General features: G+C 37.8%; 1 protein-coding gene across 9 annotated transcripts in view; it reads right to left on the reverse strand.

The window, feature by feature from the left end:
* S1PR1 (sphingosine-1-phosphate receptor 1) overlaps positions 1-21879 on the reverse strand; it is a 63029-nt gene that overhangs the window by 23656 nt on the left and 17494 nt on the right. For 5 of the 9 annotated variants that reach the window (XM_054072903.1, XM_054072902.1, XM_054072900.1 and 2 more), the window contains exons 3-4: positions 17000-17101; positions 638-729 (exon numbers count right to left, since the gene is read on the reverse strand). Coding sequence is in view for 5 of the 9 variants with exons in the window: in XM_054072904.1 (XP_053928879.1) it covers positions 638-729; positions 17000-17101 (194 nt within the window). In the remaining 4 variants the exon portion in view is untranslated. Of the gene's footprint in view, positions 1-4; positions 483-637; positions 730-2535; positions 2591-6401; positions 7239-16999; positions 17102-21879 lie in introns of those variants that run through there. The other 4 variants (XM_054072905.1, XM_054072906.1, XM_054072908.1 and 1 more) reach the window with 4 other exon arrangements.

Below are 21879 nucleotides of genomic sequence, written 5' to 3' on the forward strand. Positions count from 1 at the left end.
CAACAAGGGAATAGCTGTCAGTGTTCAGGAAGGCTGCTGGCATGTGGGTGGGCATTTTTCATCTGCTTAGGGCAGCAAAAATATTTGCCAGGGGTCTCACTGCACCTTCCTAAATGAGTATTTCACTGAATTTTATGTGACCTTGAAATATGAATATGAAATAAGGGGGTAGCAAAACAGCACACTTGCATGGATATGAGTATAAGCATCTGAGGTTCTGAGTGCTGCTTAGAGGAATTATATATAGTATTTGAACACAGGGTCTCCAAAACCTTGTTCGCTCTGGAGAATGCTAGATGTCCAGTGCTCCTTGAATACTATTTCTAAACTGTTCTATCATCAAAACCTGGCACATGGACCATTTATTTGTGCCTTAAAGCCAGACACAAACAAGTAGCCTGGGAGAAACTGGGGAAAAGAAAGGAAGAAGGACTCTCCCTACCCCCTTCACGTCATCTTCCTGGATGGCTTTCAATATGCATCTAGAAATGGATAAGAAATTGTATGACTAAGGCTAGTTTGGGTGTAGCTTTTCAGGCACAGGGGCAGAGAGATCATTATTAAAAAAAAAAAAAAAAAAAAGCAAATCCAAACAAAAACCCAAACCCAGATACTTTAAATGTATTTATCTACTCACCTGATTAACATGTGGAGTAATCACACAGTCTTCCTTTAATTGCTCGAGATGACTGATAAGAAAGTTGCTTACACCAATTGATCTGCACAAACCTAAAGAACAAAACAAGAAAATGTTTTGGGACAATCCTAACCATTTGGGAGGATGACTTGAAAAATTTCAGCAGACAAAGATTGTACACATCGTTTCTGTATAGCAAAAAACTGTAAAGAAACACAGAAAAACAGCACTGAAATCCAGTTTGACAATATTATCTGAAAGTGTGGTTCCATCACAGTCACACTAGGAAATCATTTTATAATCTAAACACACTGGAAACTCCCCAGTGTATAAAAACTCCAGGCTAAATTCTGGGAAAGGCTAACGTAGTATAAGCAAAGAACAATTGGACTCCACCAGAATGAAAAGAAGGAAATGGTGTTCTGAGCAGCTTGCCAAAGCTAAAGAAAAGTGGAACATTTGCAGAAGGCTAATAAGGTGTGAGCAATACAAGGACATGCAGCCCAAATGAACTGTGCAGCATTGCTTATATTTCTGTTAGATCATTACATGATGTTACATAAAACCCAGTATAAAAACTTTAATTAAGTGAGCAGTATCTAACAAGAACCAACAAGCTTAAAAATGTAAGTAGATTTCTCATCTCCTGTTTACGTCCAAATAAAAAATGGCACACAGGTAATACATTGTTGTTTTTTTTTTTTTTAAATAAGCCTTGAGTGCGCATGCACATGTACAAATTAAACACTGACAGTCCTGAAATCAGATATCCTTCAAACCTCAGATAGGATAAGGAACGGCTCCAAGTACTGGCCTGACACCACACCTCAACCCCGACTCATCTTTGATAGTTCAGTCCTTATTCTGAGCTGAACACAATTAATAAGGACACCAACTGTGGAAAGGCTAGTAGTGGTGTCCTTACACTGTAGAATCATAGAATCATAGAATCACTAGGTTGGAAGGGACCCACTAGGTCATCGAGTCCAACCATGCCCAACACTCCCTAAACCATGCACCTCCCGTCCCTTAAACACCTCCCTGGGCAGCCTATTCTAGTGCCCAATGACCCTTTCGTGAAATTTTTTTTCCTGATGTCCAGCCTGAACCTCCCCTGGTGGAGCTTGAGGCCATTCCCCCTTGTCCTGTCCCCTGTCACTTGGGAGAAGAGGCCAGCTCCCTCCTCTCCACAACCTCCTTTCAGGTAGTTGTAGAGAGCAATAAGGTCTCCCCTCAGCCTCCTCTTCTCCAGGCTAAACAACCCCAGCTCTCTCAGCCGCTCTTCATAAGATTTGTTCTCCAGCCCCTTCACCAGCTTTGTTGCTCTTCTCTGGACACTCTCCAGAGCCTCAACATCCTTCTTGTGGTGAGGGGCCCAGAACTGAACACAGTATTCAAGGTGTGGTCTCATCAGTGCCGAGTATAGAGGGAGAATAACCTCCCTGGACCTGCTGGACCTGTAGATTCCATGGACTATGAATCAGACTAATTTCTTCAGTATATGAACTTTGTCTTGGTTGACTTAATCTGTATTTCAGTCTGTAACTCTGCAGATGGAAAGTCTGTCTCAAGGAGTGTGAACACAGAGGTCTGCTCACTGTTGTTAACTGAGTATTTGTGCTGTCCACGATAATGTACATGCACATGCTTATCTGTATACAGGCATACAAATATCTGTAGCAAAAAATAAAGGAATTAAGCCAGAAGTGGTACTACTTTTTTTTCAGAAACAAAGAAGTCATTGGGCAATTTCAGCCATTTGATGTCAAAGGAGTGATTTCTGGACTGAAATTGTCCTCATTCCACAGCTAGAATTGCCACGATCTTGAGGTCAGCAGGGAACTATGTGGCGCTGCCTTGATTTGAATCTGGAATACAGACACACAAAAAGCACTTACGAATGCAACTGAGATGTGAATCCATTAAAAAGAAGAATTTCAGTTGAAGTGAAAGCTAAAAGAAAATGTTGTAAAAAAATTTACTGACTACTTATTCCTAAAATGCATTTTTTAATAAATAAAACATATAACTCACAAGTGGACTATAAACTGGCATATGAAAAGATAAGCTATAAGATTACAAAGTATCTACAAAGTATCTATATTTGCAAGTTAGATTTACCCGGACAAAACAAATTTTTTTTTCTAGTGTTCTATGAAATTCTGTAAGTGAAGTTACAGTTTATTGCTAATTATTGTAAACAGATTGTTAAAGCCCTGACAAAAATCAGGTTTGCATTAGAAAAGCCACTAAGTAAATACAGGTGATGAGACTGCTATGTTGTATTCATATATTTTAGCAGCAGAAGCAGATAAGATGCACCGCAGAAAAACTTGCCCACATACTATCACTTTTTAATGTGATTTCTTTTATACGTGTTGTGGTTTGAGCTAAATTAGAGTCAGTTTTGTGACTAATTCAGCTGCTCTAAGTAACTTCATTCTCCAAAAGCTAACTGCATGTATTTAGACAGTGCTCTTCTCCAAAAGTGATAACGCAGAGCATTGATGTGCAAAAAGGCCAATGCTTATACTTAACCAAGGCCACCTTTGAGCTGGCAGAAGGACACCACATGTCTGAGGAGGGGCGAATAGGGCAGGTGACCCTAAACTGACCAACAGAGTATTCCATCCCATATGTCATAATCAGTATAAATTTGAGAGATCACAAGGGTCTTGCTCTCTTCTGCAATGGCCGATGTCCAGTGAAGACCTCGTCTGTCCGATTGCTCTTGTTGCCTGATCCATGTGTTCCTGAATCAAATTCCTGAGCTCAGCTCCCTCCTAGCCGTGGACCCATCCCCTCATGTTTGCTTTACAGTATTTGTGCTGAAGTATAGTCATCAAGGGGTGGGGGCATGATCTCATATATCCATATATATTTTATTACATTTATTATTATTATTATTATTATTATTATTATTACATTAAAGCTGAAATAATTTCACTTTCCCTGGGAGGAGAAGGAGGAGGAGAAGGGATTTGGGAACCCAACTGCATGGTTTTAGCTGCCAAAATTTAGCCAGGCCAGGGCTAAAACCATGACAATACAACACAAAAAAAGAAAGAAAATACATTAGCAACTAAAATGCTAGACAGCTTTCTCCTATAGAAATTATCATTGTTCAAGATGTATAACATAATTAGGTTATAACCTGCACTATAGTAATTTGCATGTAATCTACCAGAAGGAACAAAACCTGAGCTTTTGACGTCTATTTACGAACAACCCTGGAGTGTCAACACTAATAAATCATTATGCCAAAGAAGTCAGAAAAACACTAGCAATTTTAACACAATGGTGAATCAAAACATTATAATCTATTGTTGAAAGCTAACGGTTACAAAACCCATGTTGTTATTGCCCTTGAAGAATAAAGCTTTTTATCTCAGGTTGAAATAAAACAAAACTCAATCACAGACATAAGAGATGAAAGGGCTTATTAAACTTATATATTTCCCCTGATAGCTTCATTTTTTTCCCCTACAGTATACTTTTAAGATGTTTGCTTCTAGCATACTGCTTATAGGAGACTTCGAAGTCTGTTCCATAGTCCCATTGCATTCACTGGGAAGTTTTTTGTTACATTTCCCCACAAAAAAATTCAGGGCAGTTGTGTTTTGTCTTTGAAGTCATCCGAGCTGCTCCTATTAAAATCATTACAATGGCATTCCTGCGCTTAGAGTGTTGTCCACAGAGAAAGTAAATTCAAAATTCCCAAGATAGTAAGCATTTTAACAGGCAACAGAGAAACAAGAAAACTGCAACGTTTTAATGAAACCAGCGTTTTCTTAACACTTCTATTGCTTTAAGGGAATATAATTAACGTATTTTATTTTCATTATATCCACATATTTACTTTTGGTAAAGTTAGAACCCTTCATTTCAACTTCATTGCTTTGTTTTTAGCTACAGCCTAACAGATGAAAGTTAGTGTGTTTTGACTTTTGTATTAAACTACAATACAAATACAATCAATATGAAAACAATTGCACAGCCTGACTGTACTAAAATCTTATTTCAATGCATGGTGGAAACATGAATTCAAAATGCTGGAATTTCCTGAAAAATAGAATGTCTAAATTTCAACAATCAATTGATTCTGTTCTAGAGCACTGTTTCCATCTGCTTAATAGAAGATTAACACAGTTGCTCTGCTTTGTCCAGATCTGAGAAAGACTGACTTAAAGCCGGAGACTATACAGAATTATTTCCACATTTATATCTGCTGTATTGTTTCCTAAGAATTAAGAATTAGAACATGATGGACAATAAAATGAAGGTCTCGTTAGCTCCTCAGCCTTATCTGACAGACCAACACTTGTGACTATGCATATCAAACAAGATACATGAAATGATCACATCAGCAGTAGAAATGCAAAGAATTACATATTGAATTACATATTGAGAAACTTGCGTAAAAGGGTCCTGACTCCTTGCCTTGAAACAACTGGAGGGGTGGCACATTTCCTTCTATTTCCTCTCTCACGAAGCTCTCACAGAGGCAGGTTCCTCAGAGTTTGTGCCACAGATCTCAAAGCCACCAGAACACTCTTGAAAAGGTGTGAGGGGGAAGCATTTCTCTTCAATTTAATACTTGTTTAGTGTGCTTAAAAATCCCATTTCAGGCAGTTCAGGCACAATTCATGCCTTAGCTGTTGTGATAACAGGTGGCCTGAAAGTCTATACTCCTTTTCTAACTCAACCAGTTTAACTAGTCCCGAAGTTCAGGTCTTCCAAGTCAAAAGTGTGCAATATGCTAGCTGCAATCCCTCTAGAAAGTGCACTTTAAAAAAATACATTTGTACGGCCTTATTTACAAAGTCATAGAGCTTTTTGACTTGGAGAGAAAGCATCCTCCTTATCTCCTTGAGGAAATGAGTGGTTTGGCCCCTGTGAAACAGATTTTGAGAAACTACCAGGTGCAATAAACAAAGAGCTTGCCATTCCTCATTAGCTCCCAAGGCTTATTGAGGCTTTGTCCTACTCCTCGCGACTCTGACTTCATGAGCTTGAAGGAAAAATTGGCAATGATGCTTCTTTTATTCATGCTAAAACTTGACTGACCACAATGATGGAACAGAAATTTCATCCAGCTTTGAAAAACTATCATGAAACTCTGCAAGACACATTAGAAAATATATTGGCAAAGTAATGGCTGATTATAACGGGGGAGAAAAATAGTATCTTTCCAATGCTACACAAATAATCTTGGACTGCACATCAGTAATTTCACCACACTGTATTACTCTCAGCTGCTGTGAAGCAATACACCCTGCCAATGGACTGGTTGCAAAGTAGTTGTATATTAAGCTTAAAGCATTTTTTATGGCGACCTAGAGAAGGATTGGGTATTTTTTTCTTTACTTAGTATAATACCAAATTATACATAGTTTGTTGGGCACTGTTAGTCTTGCAACAAAAAAGCATAACTATACTGTCTTGGCACCACAGCACTGTTTAGTACAATAGTGAGCCTTATCTTTCTCTAGCAGTAGTGCTAGGAACTTTTATCAAACTTCTAAATACCCTCTGAAATATTAAATGTACAAAGTTCAGATCAAAAAGGTTTTTTAAATGACAAAACTGGATGCTGAGTTTGTGGAGCCCATTTTCCTCCTCCCTCCCTGCTGTTCTACATGAGTCAGAGCAAGGGAGAATTCCCACGTCCAGCGAACAGTGCCCATTCTATTACATCTTCTATTCAGGCCACAGAATAAAAACACAAATGGATCCACTTTTCACAAGAGGTCAACTGCAATAACTGTATCTTTATTAAAGGAGGTAACACAGGTTGGAAAGGTCCACACTTGCTCTGATACAGACACAAAAAACATTCTGTAAGTATTACTCATAGAAACCACACAAGATTTGATTTTAGCAAAGCTTGCTAAATGAAAGCTGCAGGCTGAGTGTGTCCCACATACAGACTATAAGCCAAAGCCTTGATAAATAAAGCAGATGACTCTTAGACAGAACCAATAAGGAATCAGGTTCTAAATCTATGAAATAACACTTGTTCTCATTTCACAGACTAAAAAACATAGACACCGAAAGGCTAAGTGTCCCAAAGGAAGACTGGGAAAACTGAAAACACAAAAATCATACATCCTCCCCCAGAGAATTTAATTTCATCCTGTTTATTACTACAGTATGGTGCTTATCTGCTTTAAAATTACTTTCTTGCTACTACAATTCCATGATCATTACTCCTTCTACAGATCACCTGTGAACCATGATAAAGTGTGAGGACAACAGGAGTGGAGGCATGAGTAGAAGTCGAATTGTCACTTCTGTAACTGAGAACTCATTATAAACATGCAATTTACACAGCTGTTAAATGGCCCACTAAACAGCATAATGCAGCAATACGAGCTTAACGTATTCTGTCTCTTTGATCTTGGCTGCTCATTCTCACTACTTCAATGTAACACCGTCTTAGTTATGGTGACATATTTTTTTCTTGAGTTGACATTACAAACCAGATTAGATGAAAAAAAATCCACCAAAAGGACTGCTTGGTTGTTTTCAAAACTGAATGAATTTCCTTGTACTCAAATAGATTTTCTCTTATGTCAAGTTTTAAGCATGTAGAATCATACTGTGAAAAGAACACAGGTTTAAAAATGGCTGAAAATACATTTTTATATCTAGACCATTCTGCAGCTGCTCACAAACAACTGGGCAAAAGCAACATGGTACAGAATCCATCCCACTATACCTTAAGTCAATATTGCACCACATCCTATGTTGTGAAAACATCATCAAAATTATCAGCAACTCAGCTAGGTGCTTAAAGGCCGTTAGAATAGGTACCTTTAAAACTAGCACTTCAAAATTATTACAGGGAACACACAGTTATATTCTAAATGATTTGTCCTCCCTGCTATAGCCCCGTAATGGTGATGGCATAGTTCCTTGAACTGGGATACGTTTTGGACTCTCGTATCAGCGAGGATGATGATTCCCAAATGGTATGAATAACAGCAAACCGACTGTTGTCAATAAAGCAACACTGATTTTACAATAACTAAGAATATAGCGCTTTAATTCAACATATGCAAAACAGATAAATGATGCCTTTTCCCCAAACCATGTACATTAATTGTTGAAACACAATGTTATTTCGGACAAGAAATTTCCTTTGAAATGTATTTCAGCACTGCCTTCTTCCCAAGGTTTCTTGTGTTCACACTGGGATCTCTAGGCACTCTCACATGGATACACAAATGTCTGCATTAGCTTCAAGTAAGCTAAGCAAAAAGATTTATCTACATTTTTTACAAAAAGGATCAACTTGCTAGTAGAAAAAGCATGAACCACATACTGCAATAAATCATGAAACAAAGAAGTCTGAGGGCTTATTTTTACACTTAGAATTACCCATTAAAGGTAAAAAAAAAAAAGAGCAAAACATAGCAAATTAGGGTAGATATTTATGCAAGTTTAATTTGTTCCCACTCTTACAACTGCATCAAAATGACTTATTCTATGGCAATTCCTCATTCTTACATAATATACTGCTCATTATGAAGTCTTCTTAACACAAATATGTGTAGTCATTTTTTTTTTTTTTGCAGACGTCTTTAATTGCTATCTGATCTGATCAACAGGGTGTGGTGCAACCAACATCCTCACCAACTGCAACCACCTTCCACCCATGAAAACACCTCTCTGAACTGTGTTTCTGATAACAACGAACTCTCTTCACTAGTAGACCTCTCCATCTGTACAGAGAGAACACTATAGACAATGTGAAAAATACGTGCTGCTAGGAAAATTAGTTACTTGCTTTTACTTACAAAAACTTTAGTGTATCTTATACACACACATTCACAGATTACTTCTACCAACACAAAAACTCAAGAAAAACATTTTGTGGAATTGTAACACAAATGTTTGAATTGCCAGGTGTTCATAATTTAACAATATAAACCTAGATTTAATTTTTAATTTTTCAGTAGGGTAAAGGCAGAGTATGTCATCTAGGAAAGGAAGTACTAGAAACTTGTAACACCTACACAAAAACTGTATTTGGTTTACTGAACTCTCACTCAAACTTTTAAGAGCTGATAGGAAATAGAGGAAGAAAATATGATGATAGAACTGGGCTATGCCAAAAGATGCAAAAGACAAGAATATTGTATAAGTTGATTAGATTTCTTCTCTCACTTTCCATTAGAGAAGACATAACTTTTTTTGCAAGATCATAGTGATGTGGCTTCAATTACTGGACTAGATAATTCCTTTTACTTTATGGGACTCTCTTCAAATCATTCAAGAAGACTATTAAACTAAATTATTAATGAATATGGGAGGTTTAGATTGGTTATTAGGAAAACTTCCTTTACTGGAAGAGTGCTGAAGCATTGGAACAGGCTGCCCAGGGAAGTGGTGGAGTCACCATCCCTAGAGGTGTTCAAGAAACGTGTAGACGTGGCACTTTGGGTCATGGTTTAGTGGGCATGTGGTGTTGGGCTGAGAGTTGGACTCTATGGTCTTACAAGTCTTTTCCAAACTTAATGATTCTATGATTCTAATAATTGTATTTATTTTGAAGAGCATTTTTCTGTGTTTATGAAAATCATATCTTAACACGAGGGAATTTCAGATGCAAGTACGAGTAGTTCACGTAGGCATAAGCTGCACTGCTTACAATACAAAGATGAGTAAAAATTTTACTCTTAGTAAAATGGCACTGAGCCTCAGTGAGATCTGAACCCAGAACAACCGCCACATTACTTCTCTTGCCAACTTCAGGCAAAATCTGGCTGGAGGCCCTCATTCTTCCCAGCATTTTTAAATGGAGGGACAAATAATCATGTTCATGTGTGTATGAAAAGGTTGCTGAGATGATGGGTAGCCACAATGCCAAAATCAAGGTCATTAAAGACACTGCATACGGAAAGGGTCATTTTGCTAGGAACAGACCAATTACCAGTGAGCATATATAATGACTATTCATGATGTCAAAGTAGCTTGCCACATCGCTTTCATCTGCCAGCAGACAAATGCCTATACAAGAATGTTGCTGCTATCAAGGGAATATCTGACTCAATGTACGTATCTTGGAATGAGCTCTGTAAGCAGTCTGGCCTCTGTCCTGAGGTATTGGAGAGGGTAATTCCACAAAATGACAATGTATAAGACCACAAAAACTCAAACTATAGCCTTGATATTACAAGAATCCTAGTTGATTTCAGCTGTTACAACAAAAAGAACCATTTATTACACACAAACATCTCATTGACCAAAATTAAGATTTTTTTTCTCCTTTTTCCCTTAGGAAAAGTTTATCCCACAACTCTTTAAGTGAAAACATGTATGCAGGCTGTTGAACAAAGACACATGTTCAGAATTCTCTGTCTCAGCACTAAAGTACAGATAGAGACTTCTTTACTTTGCCTGCAAACTTTAGACAGATGCACATAAAGAAATGGAGTCACCCAATCAAACTGGAGGAGATTAACAAGTCATAGAAGATAAAAAAAAAAAAAAAAAAAAAAAAAAAAAGAAAAACTAAATACTAAATACTGTAATGATGTCTGCAGCTAGTAGAAATCAGTTTAAAAATAAGACCTTTCCTGGTATGAATAAAGAGCTGTCAGCTTGGCTTATCAGAAGTCACCCAGCTCTTTTGAATGGGAGTTTTTAGTTCAGGTAGTGCCTTTATCCTACACCGTCAAGTACACAATACAATTCTAAAAACAGCAAAGAAAATAACAATTCTCTCCTCCATTCATTAGTACTCAACATAAAGAAGCTGCAAGGACTGATCAGTGGGAATTGCTGCAGCTTCACAGGAGTTTTTTCTTTAAAAAACTAAATCATCTGTTCACTTGGGCTGACTACCAAGATCAGGTGCAGAATTCTAATCCCTGCGCAACCATACGAGATGGCACAATTCCCTTTGGAAGCAAGGGAGGGCCTAAACGAATACAAACGCCAGAGTCTGAAGACTTATGGAAGACAAAAATAGAAATCTCTGCACTGCATCCTTTCTTAACCAGCACAAGAATGTCTCATGAATAAGCAGTGTCAGAATTCAGTAATAAGCACCCTAATATACTTCCCGTGTGATCTTAGGAAATGTACATACAATTTATAAGTTTTGATTGGTGTTATGGAATGATACAATTGCTGTAGGTTTGTATTATGTCATACTGTTACAGTAAAGGACAACAGTGGCTTCAGAATCCCTATGAGTGTTTTTGTGCATGCTGTCATGTCTATCACAGTATCCCTCACAAAAAAAAAAAAAAAAAAAAAATCAAGAAAACATCTCAGGATTCCGGGAAATTGTTTTTAACCTGAAATGACATCTTGAGATAGCTACTCAGTTGCATTAAGCAGTTGAACAGTAGATCAGGCACAGAGGCAAGTGCTAAAATATGAAACCTTCTTTCAAGGTTTTCAAGGTTTTCAGGGTTTTCAATATTTCCTGAGACCCCAGCCTTGCAGCAGTAACTGGATTCTGTTTAGTACCCAAAGATATAAACCCCACTGGATCCAAGGGGTGTAGCCCAAAACTTCAACTGGAGAGGATACGCAGAGCTCCAACAGATAAGGTTCAGGTTCTCATTTTAAATTGTTCGTGTTTCCAGTTCAAATTGTACCAGGGCAAGAGATTCTTCTGAAAAATGTTCACCTTGCATTACTTCTGATGGGATACTAAACCAGTACATTGGTAAGACACAGTAGGTTTTTTTCAGTTGACAGCAAAGCATCTCTCTTGTCATCTGAATCTATTACTTTCTGTTTACGAGAATAGTCTGATGTTACAGCTCAACTCTAAACCTTCCTTAAGATTATTATATGATTATTCTTGTGTCAACTTGTGACCATTGTGGCCAAACTGAAACTTAACACAATCTTAAAAATCTGCATTAAGGACTTTCACAGTCTTGAGTGCTAACAGTTTATTTAATCTCCTCCTAGGTCAATAAATAATAATAATAATAATAATAATAATAATAATAATAATAATAATAATAATAATAAACATTATTTTAAATGTTGCTTGTCCCACGTAAGTGGAATTTTGCAAAATAAATATTAACCTGGACTTAAATTGAAGTTAAAAGAATGAGATTTTCAAATATATGCATTAAAACAACTTGTGAGAAGTGATTGAAGAAAATCTTATTTACTTCAGTCAGACCAAAGAATTAAGAAAATATTGAGATCTTTAAATGACCTCATAAGTCTCTTGCAGATAGATATGCAGTATCAGTCCCATGACAGAAACCATTTCATTTCCACAGAGAACAGTGTTTGCACTGTTTCTGAAGACTTCAGAAAGTCTTCAGTGTGGACAGAGGTAGCTGCTAAACCCTCTGGCAAGTTAAATAATTTCAATATTTCCTTCACGAATTGCCTGCAGAATTATTTGTTTAAATGATCAACCCTTAAATGTAAAGCTTTTGGGTTCTACTAGTTTTTTTCCCCCCAGCATAAACATTTCCTTAAAAGTAAAAAAAAAAAAACCAACAAGAGGGTTGAGGGCTGCAAACAGGAACCAATGCCAACCTGAACCAATGTCAAGTTCAGAGAAGACAAAGAACTCAATCATTTAGTATAAAACTATTTTTCCCTCAATAAATGAAGATGATTTTTTTCCTCAAGTAAGGATTTTTACCAAATCTTACACTTAATTTATACCATGGCTAACATGCTGCTCACATAACACTTAACGAATCATATAAAGATATGCAGCAAGTGTTTTAATCTTCAGTGGGCAGTTTAGTGGCTAACCATGCAAACAAATTATTTAACATTTTCCTTAGGAATCATTGCCTTTCCATCTCCAGAGTGGTTAACATTCGTGTATCATTTCAGTTACACATGGCTATGGTCAGGACATTCAGGGTCTGTATTCCTTAAAGCAAAAACATAGAGGTTAAGGTTCTGAGGCATTTTATTCAACCAGACTAGTAGGTTTTCTTTCCCCTGTAGATGACCTAACTGAAACTCAGATAATTGAGACAACCAGAGCTGAAAAACTTATGCTCGGCTAAATGAGTCATGAGTCTACAGAGTACTTAAAAGTTCAGAAAAAGAATTACAGTAGCAATATGCAAATTGACAAAAGAGTTGAAGAAATGCAATTGCAAGAAAAATAAATATATCATGACATGTCTGTAAAGAGGTATCGAGCATAGGAACAAAAAAGAAAGTAATTTTTTCACTGCCTATGAGGACAATAATGTTATTTACAGTGTCTTACTGGAAGACTCACAGTCTTTCCCATTAGGAAGATATAAAGAGTTGTGTAATACAAGAAAGATCACAAAAACACATGCAAAAGTAGAATAAAGATAATAGAATAGGGGTAGTAATAGAAGGGGGAAATACAACCTGTTTGCAGCAAATCAGGAAAGCATATCTGGGCACAAATGACAGGCACTAACTTATCTAAGTTAATATCCCCAACCCAGCCAATTTCAGCAGCTAAAACTGTGCAGTTGAATTCCCTCCCCTACACCTGAGGAAAGGAAAATGAGAGGAAAAAGACAGAAAACCCCACTCTTCGGGGATTATAAGTCACCACAAATACTGCAGAGCACACATGAGGGAATGGGTCTGTGGCTACGAGGGAGCTTACTCAAGAACTTGATTCAGAAATGCACAGATCCAGGATTAGGAGCAATTAGATAGACAAGGTCCTCACTGGACATCAGCCATAGCAGAAGAGAGAAAACCTTGTGATCTCTCAATTTTAGACCAAGTATGATGTATATGGGATGGAATACTCTGTGGTCAGTTTAGGGTTACCTGTCCTGTCCACCCCTCCCTGCAGGTGTGGCCTCTTTTCACAACTCAAGGATGGCTTCAGTGACTACGGGAATAAATATAAGCATTGGCCTTTCTGCATACCAGTGCCCCATGTTATCACTTCTAGAGAGAAACTGTCTGAAAAACATGCAGTTAGCTTTCAGAAAATGAAGTTACCTAGGCAAGTTTTGTGACTCTAATTTAACTCAAACCACAACACCCATCAGGAAAAAACTTTTCAATAGAAAGATGAAGTACCTTGTTGAATAATCCACCTTTGGACTTAATAGCCATTTATGCTTTGAAATACTATGTCGCTGTAGTGTTTCTTTAAAAACTGAATGTTGTAATCTCCTGCATGGCAGAAAATACTTGTTGCAACTTCCCTTATACTTAATATAAAAGCAAGAACAGAAGATGTATCAAAGATAATTTACTTCTGTGTTTCCAGAGGCAGACCAAAAGTAACTGAAGGGTTGAAGTGGAAGAGAACAGGTTTATTTATTGCTCTGATAGAACTGGTAGTAGCATACAGCTTGTAATTGCCTTTGTATGACCCTCCTGCTACAATCACTATTTCAGTAACTCTGGGTTAGCAGATAGAAGTGTTCTACCCATCTGTGGAACTTCTATTTCTAATCATACTGCATACTTCAGGAGCAAAATCCTCCTCTTGAATATACATGATAATTTTTGATTGTGGCAGTCTACTCTTCCTATTACTATGAATATGAACTAAAGTTTGCAGTGTATCAAAAATCAAATATTGACAGTAATCAGGACTTAAGACAATAGCTCCCTCCTTTGATATTTTTTTCAGCAGTTAGTTCCAAAGAATCTATAGTTAAGTATTTGTTCTCATTTACACACTTGTTTCATTGACCTTTTCTAAAACGCAAACGGATCTATAAAATACCGCAATAGATGAAAAATTAGAACATGGCAGCATATAATTAAAAAAAAATCCAAAAGAAGTGAAAATTGGCATGATTTATACTTAAAACAGAGGAGGTTACTACAAAGATGTTCTATAGTGGCATGTACACGTCAATGTCATCTGTAGATTTCCTCAAGAAAGTGTGCACACCATCATTTATCTCACAGGCAGAATTTGGCAATGTCTTATTTACAAGCAACACAAAGTTCATAGAATAGTTAAGGTTGAAAGGGACCTTAAAGATCTAGTTCCAACCCCCCTGCCATGGGCAGGGACGTCCCACTAAATCAGGCTGCACAAGGCCCTATCTAACCTGGCCTTGAACACCTCCAGGGATGGGGCATCCACAACTTCCCTTGGCAACTTGTTCCAGTGTCTCACCACTCTCATGGTGAAGAAATTCTTCCTAATGTTTAGTCTAAATCTGACCCTTTCCAGTTTATACCCATTCCACCTCATCCTATCACTACAAGCCTCTCTCCATCTTTCCTGTAGGCCCCCTTCAGGTACTGGAAGGTTGCTACAAGATCTCCTGTGAGCCTTCTCTTCTCTAGGCTGAACAGGTCAAACTCTTTCAGCCTGTCCTCATAGGAAAGGTGCTCCAGCTCTCCAATCATCTTTGTAGCTCTCCTCTGGACCCGTTCCAACAGCTCCATATCCTTCTTATGCTGAGGATTCCAGAACTGGACACAATACTCCAGATGAGGTCTTACAAGAGAGGATTAGAGGGGCAGAATCACTTCCCTTGCCCTGCTGGCCACACTTCTTTTGATGCAGCCCAGGACACAGTTGGCCTTCTGGGCTGCGAGCGCACATTGCCGGCTCATGTTGAGCTTCTAATCGACCAGCACCCCCAAGTCCTTCTCTGCAGGGCTGCTCTCAATCACATCATCTCCCATCGTGTACTGAAAATGGGGATTGCCCCGACCCAGGTGCAGGACCTTACACTTGGACTTGTTGAACCTTATGAGGTTCTCAGTGGCCCATTTCTCCAGTCTGTCCAGGTTCCTCTTCAACTTGTCCTTCTGGTGTGACAACTGCACAACTCAGCTTGGTGTCATCTGCAGACTTGCTAAGGGTGCACTCAATCTTGCTGTCAGTATCATTGACAAAGATACTAAAGAGCATCAGTCCCAGTACAGACCCCTGTGGGACACCACTCATCATGGATTTCCATCTGGACTTTGAGCCATGGACCAGTACTCTCTGAATATGACCATATCCACTGTGCCATCCACCCATCAAGTCCATATGTCTCCAATTTAGACAGAAGAACGTTGTGGGGGACCGTATCAAAGGCTTTACAGAAGTCTAGATAGATCACATCCATTGGTTTACCCATGTCCACTGCTGCGGTTACCCCATCATAGAAAGCTACTAAGTTGGTCATACAGGATTTGCCCCTGCTGAAGCCATATGAGCTGCCATTAACCACCTCCCTGTCCTCCATGTGCTTTAGCATAGCTTCTAGGAGGATCTGTTCCATGATCTTCCCAGGCACAGAGGTGAGGCTGACAGGTTGGTAGTTCTCAGGGTTGTCTTTTCTACCCTTTCTAAAAACAGGCACAACATTACCCTTCTTCCAGTCACCAGGGACCTCTCCTGACTGCCACGACTTTTCAAATATCATGGAGAGTGGCTTGGCAACCACATCTGCCCATTTCCTTAGGACTCTGGGATGCGTCTCATCAGGTCCCCTAGACTTATATACGTTCAAGTTCCTCAGATGGTCATGAACCTGATGCTCCTCTACTGTGGGAGGGGGTTTACCCCCCTGGTCACCATCTTGCTGGCCCATGACCCAGGAGGGGTGAGAAAAGTGGTTATTGGTGAAGACTGAAGCAAAAAAAGTTGTTAAGTACCTCAGCCTTCTCCTCATCTGTTGATACATAATCCCCATTTTCTATCGTCAGTGGGGGTACATTCTCTTTGACCTTCCTCTTTTGATTGATGTACCCATAGAAGCCTTTCTTGTTAGTCTTTACTTCCCTTGCCAAGTTCAGCTCCAGCTGCAGCTTGGCCTTCCTGACCCCCTCCCTACACAACTGGGCAGCATCTCTATACACGCCCCAGGTTCCCTGTCCCTGCTTGCACTGCCTGTGCAGTTCCCTCTTCTTACATTTTAACCAGCAGGTCTCGACTCAGCCATGCCGGTCTCTTCCCTTTCCTGCTTGATTTGCTACATACGGGGACTGAGCACTCTTGTGCTTTATGGAAAGCTTCCTTAAATATTTTCCAGCTCTGTTCCGCTCCCTTGTCTCAGAGAATCATGTCCCAAGGGGTCCTACCGAGTAATTCCTTGAAGAGCTGGAAGTCTGCTTTCCTGAAATTTAGTGTCCTGACTATACTCTTCACCTTTCCCATATCCCTCTGGACCTTGAAGTCCATCAGTGCAAAAGTTCTCTTAATTAAGTAAGTTCTCTTATTTTTATTATAAGACAATTTAAATTAAATAAGTTCTCTTATTTAATTTACCAAAATGCTAATACTGCAATTTCCAGAGATTCACATTACTCACACACTCAAATCCCACTGAAATATGAGCATGTAGTTCAAATAAAGTTTTTTTAACACCTCTCACTGTGAATTCCCTAAACCCCAAAAAGCACCATAATTCTTTCTGCCAAGAGAGGTTTTCATTATTGTATCACCTTTCTCATAGAGCTCCTCCATTGCTCTCCAGGTTTCAGCTCGGACCTCTCGATTGCTTTTACCTGGTATATTTGCACCAGGCCAGTGTATTAAATAAAGATCTAAAAAAGAAACAGAAACAGACTGGTCAGTAAAGTGTCAAAAGAAAAAAAAATACATATCAAACCATGTGAAACATCATTTTCCCTTCATAATGGCCCCTAGCAAATCATCAAAATAGTTACAATTAGTACTCCATGATCATTACTGCATACATCTAATTAGTTTTAATAACCAAAATCTACAACATTCCATTAACAACCAAAGGCAGCAGAAGTTGCACATGCACCACAGGTGGAGGTCAGTGTAATCAGAATTTCATGGTCACATGTGCACTTTAACTTTCAACACATAACAACCCCCATTTAAATCAAAGGTATTTTGGTCACTGAAATTAAGACTGAACTGCTGTTGAAGTGCTACAAGTCTTCAAGTTTATGGAAGATAAATATGTTTGTCAGGTCTATAGATATTTTATAGATACCCAGCAGCGGGTCTGTTTCTTTCTCTTTTCTAAGGAATGCTTCCATTTATGCATTTCTGTTCAAAATTACAGCATGTTCTTTCATGCAAGTTTTTTTTGCTATAATTTTGTGAGAACATTTGTGATTTTATTTTGAGCATTTTTAAAAAGCATTTTAAGGGAACAAAATTATGCTTCACTATGTTTTATGAAACGTTAGCATAACTGCAAACAATTAAAATTTACTGCTGATGAAATGATCCCAGTAGCTACTGAAACCGTCTGTCTTAGAAAAGCAATTTTTTAATGTTTTTTTTTTGTGCAAGAAAAGTCTATCCTACTGAAGAAAAGAAGCATTTCCAACATAAATTAAAAATGAGAAGTCTACATGTATTAGACTCCAAGCTCCAAATCGGACTGCCAAAATTTAAAAAATGACAGGATCTACAACTCCATTGTAAGTTTGTAGTCAATGCTAGACATTCTGACAGAGAAACTTAAGAGACAGTTTGAAAAAAAAAATACATTTCTACTTAAACTCTAACTGCAGATTAAATAGGCAACTGCACACATCCCAGTCAAAGAGGTCCTGGTCTTTGCTGCACATATTAGTCTTACAAAAAACAGGAAAAGGAAATAAATGCATGACTGAGATGTGCATCACTGTCTTTGTGCTTTATAATATTATTTTTTTTACAGTTCAAATATAGAGTCAAGAAATAAAAACTATATTAATTTGCAATGACCACAGTTTAAAAAAGGGTAAAAAACAAGACAGGCAGTCTTGTTCATCACTGATCTGCAAATAATTACTTCTTCTCTAATTGCTCTAAAGAAAGTAGTTGCATTTATTAAGAATATCAATATATGGTACTGGAATAAATACTAATTTCTGTGACACAAGTGAAAACTAATATTGAGATATTGATTAAAGCATTTGGTGAGCTTATGTTCAAAAATCAGTACTTGAATTTTGTTGCCAATAAAGTCTCTTGTAAAACGTCCACCAACTTATATTAGATGCAGTCCCAAAGGTCAGTATTAAGAATTGCTAATATCAAGCGTTCATTTGATTCAAAATTACACGTGCCATCAGGAGCACTTACTGCATAAAGACTGCCATGTTTTAATTTAAACTTTTTTGCTTGGATAAAGCATATGTCATATATCAGCAGGTGTAATTTACCTCAAGTAATAACGGAAGCATTACATATCTTTAATTGCCGCTTGCTACGTTCTCCAATTCAGCCTAATATGAACTGCTTAACTATGCAGAAACATGTCATTTAGCACCAATAAAAAAAAAATCAACAACATGAACTTAAGCAGAATTTCACAGAAAGCTACTTTTCCAAAAGCCTAACTATTTAGTTAGACATTACAGTTCATAAATGTTCACAGAAATAGCTACACCATGGATTTCCACATACAAAGGTGCTTTGTACTCAGCCCAAGAAATTGAAGCACCCTCAGAAGAATGACTTTTAACAGATTTGGTAACTGAAAGATCTCTGGTCTTGGATATTTGAAAAATGCAGTACATCACCCTCCCCTGTATTAGTGTCTGAGATCTCTTCAATGCAATCATGATTAGCTGTTCGTCCTGTGTTTCAGAAAGATGATGTTATCAGGTATGTGATGTCCATATCATCCCATTATGTCTATTTTCATTTAGGTTTTTTTGTTGAAATAAAAATTACTTCACAGTTATAAATGTACACATTTAGGGCTAGAAAGCATCTACTGGATCACAAAGGGCCGCCCTCCAGATTGCAAGAAGTGTTTGTGAAAGATGAGGGGCAAGGGTTCCTTATCTCCAAGATAAAGAGTAGAATGGTCCTTCTGCAGCCACGCACAAACTGCCTCAGCAGAGCCAGAAGCAGAAGGAATAGAATGTACGTCGCAATGAGCAATGGAGCTGCCACTTTACTTAAATAAACTAAGTGATTTTAAATAAGGATCTGCTTACTTCTACTGCACCTGCTAGAAAATTTTCCATAATACGTGTAGGCCAGTAAGAACAGTAAGAGCCTCACAAACCACGTCTGTGATTCAATCTTCAGCTGTACACACATTCACACCTACACCCACACAAGTTCTTTTGCTTAAAACATTACCCCTCCTGGGGGATCACATGAACACAAACACTCTTATTTTCATTTAGGAGGCAAGAAATTAGTTTCAAATTATTTATCAAAATAACTTACAGTTCGATGAATCAAGAAATATGTTAACTTTATCACTGGAGGTTTTCACCAACAGACCACATTTTTATCTGCTTAGAATGATGTGGTTGTGTCTGGTAGCGTGGGACAGAGTAATCAACACTTTAAGATACCTTACAATTATATATTTTTAAAAAACCAATCTTAACTCAAAATAATAAACTATCAAGATGCACTTGAGAAAGAAGAAAAAACAACCCCAAACATTCACAATCAAATTTTGTATTTACTAGCTTTTTACAGCATCCTTTACAAGCAATCAATCTGGAGTGGTGCAGTGGTAAGCGAGGGCCTGAAGTTCATTCAAATGTCAAAACGCAGTGCTTCAGGGAAACTAAAATTAACATGTGAACTTCTTTCGTATAGACATTTAAAATAGAGTGGCTTATTACTTCTTAGCCCCTACAACCAACACAGCTCCTCTTAAGTCAAAAGTACAGGGAGATCTTAACACATTTAAAAGCCAACAGCACATTGTCATGGAAATAAAAGTTTGCAACTCTATTCAAATTCCTAATACAATATTAAAAACAAGTCAAAACTCACTATAACAAACCTTGTTTTGAGGAACAAGCTCTGGCCCATATCAAACCTAAAAGCAAAAGTATATTCTTTTCAACATTTGGCACAGTTATCTTAAAGTAATGATTGTATTTTGCCTGCTTTTCTCAGTTGTCACTGGACTTAGTACATACACAATGTATTTTTCTCTGCTGTCCAGCCTTTTGTGGTTGTTGTTTTTTATTCTACCGAAACAAGGATCAATGTGAAGTAACCTCCAAAGTATTCTGAATTCATACATGATCTGAACTGGGTTTATTATTGTTATTCATGTGATTCATCTATTTCACTCAGTGAGCTGATAGAACATCTGTCCAGCTCCAGCTGGGGATTTGCAATAAGTTAAATTTGCCCAAACGGGACACACAGAACAGTCAAAAGGAAAATATAATTGTTTATGAATTCAGTAACCCGCAAATCACATTCAAGAAGTTACTTGGGAGGTTTGATCCAAATCCCAAGGAATGTATTCTGCTACTGCCAAACCTGTAAGATTTACTGCCATTTCATACTAGTTTACTGTAACTGCTAGTTGAGGACCACATTTAGAAAATGCAAGGAACAGGATATCTGTTATAACCACTGCCCACAAATAGTACTAATTTCTAGTTTCTTGTGGATATATAATCTACAGATTCAACTGAAACTCCTGGAACACTGCTCGTCTAATACCATTTGCCCAAAAAGTGTTTATAGAAAATGTTTCATAACAGTATTTTACATGGAACACTTTTTTCTCTTAAAAAGTTGCATCTGCTTTCAGCTTTTTCAATAGCTGGCATTCTATATACTGCTAATGCACAGATCTGTCCATTCCCATTAGATTATTTCCCAACCTTCCAATTCAGTCTGCATGGATGGACTGTGTAGCCCATAAGGATCCTCAAGGAAATGAACAGGACTCTCCTTAGAGCACAGAGCTTAGGTGCACATTTAGCTGCCAGGGCACCTACAGCTTCTTGTTTTTGCAGTTTTCTGAAAAACTAACATTGCCTCCAACTTAAAGGTCTAACTTCACAGAATCAGGATGCACTTAGATTATTTAGGATCCTTCAGTTTTCTACATGAACCACATATTTTCACAGAAATTCTGCAAACCACCATGTATTTGGTTAATATCATATAGTGAAATTGGAGAAATTCTCATTTAGGCACATTTCATGCACCTTTACTTCACATTCCTATTTCAAAGAAAAACTGCCAGCTTTAATGCATGCTAGTAACTAAAGAATTTACTTTCCTAAAAAAGCTGGGATACAGATTGCCCTGTTATTACCAGCTCTTTTCCAGTCATTGTTTCATGTCCTCTCCAAGCTATAGACTGGCCAGCAGAAAAGGGACATAAAATGCAGGTATGAATGAAAACAGAGGTGGGATATCTTAGTTCTTACAAGCTTATAACCATATGTTCAAATTAATCACCTGCATTCATATTAGGTTTGTGATAATCCTCAAAATTTCCATAAAAAAACCTGTACTTTAAGAATTCTTGGAACACTTGAAAAGTTCATATTCCAAGATATTACCACTTTTTGCTTAAAACCCCTTCCAATAGCACTTTCCAGCTGTGTGCTTTCAGACAGGAGGCAGA

This window comes from Cuculus canorus, chromosome 8, assembly GCF_017976375.1.
Source record: "Cuculus canorus isolate bCucCan1 chromosome 8, bCucCan1.pri, whole genome shotgun sequence".
NCBI lineage: Eukaryota > Metazoa > Chordata > Aves > Cuculiformes > Cuculidae > Cuculus > Cuculus canorus.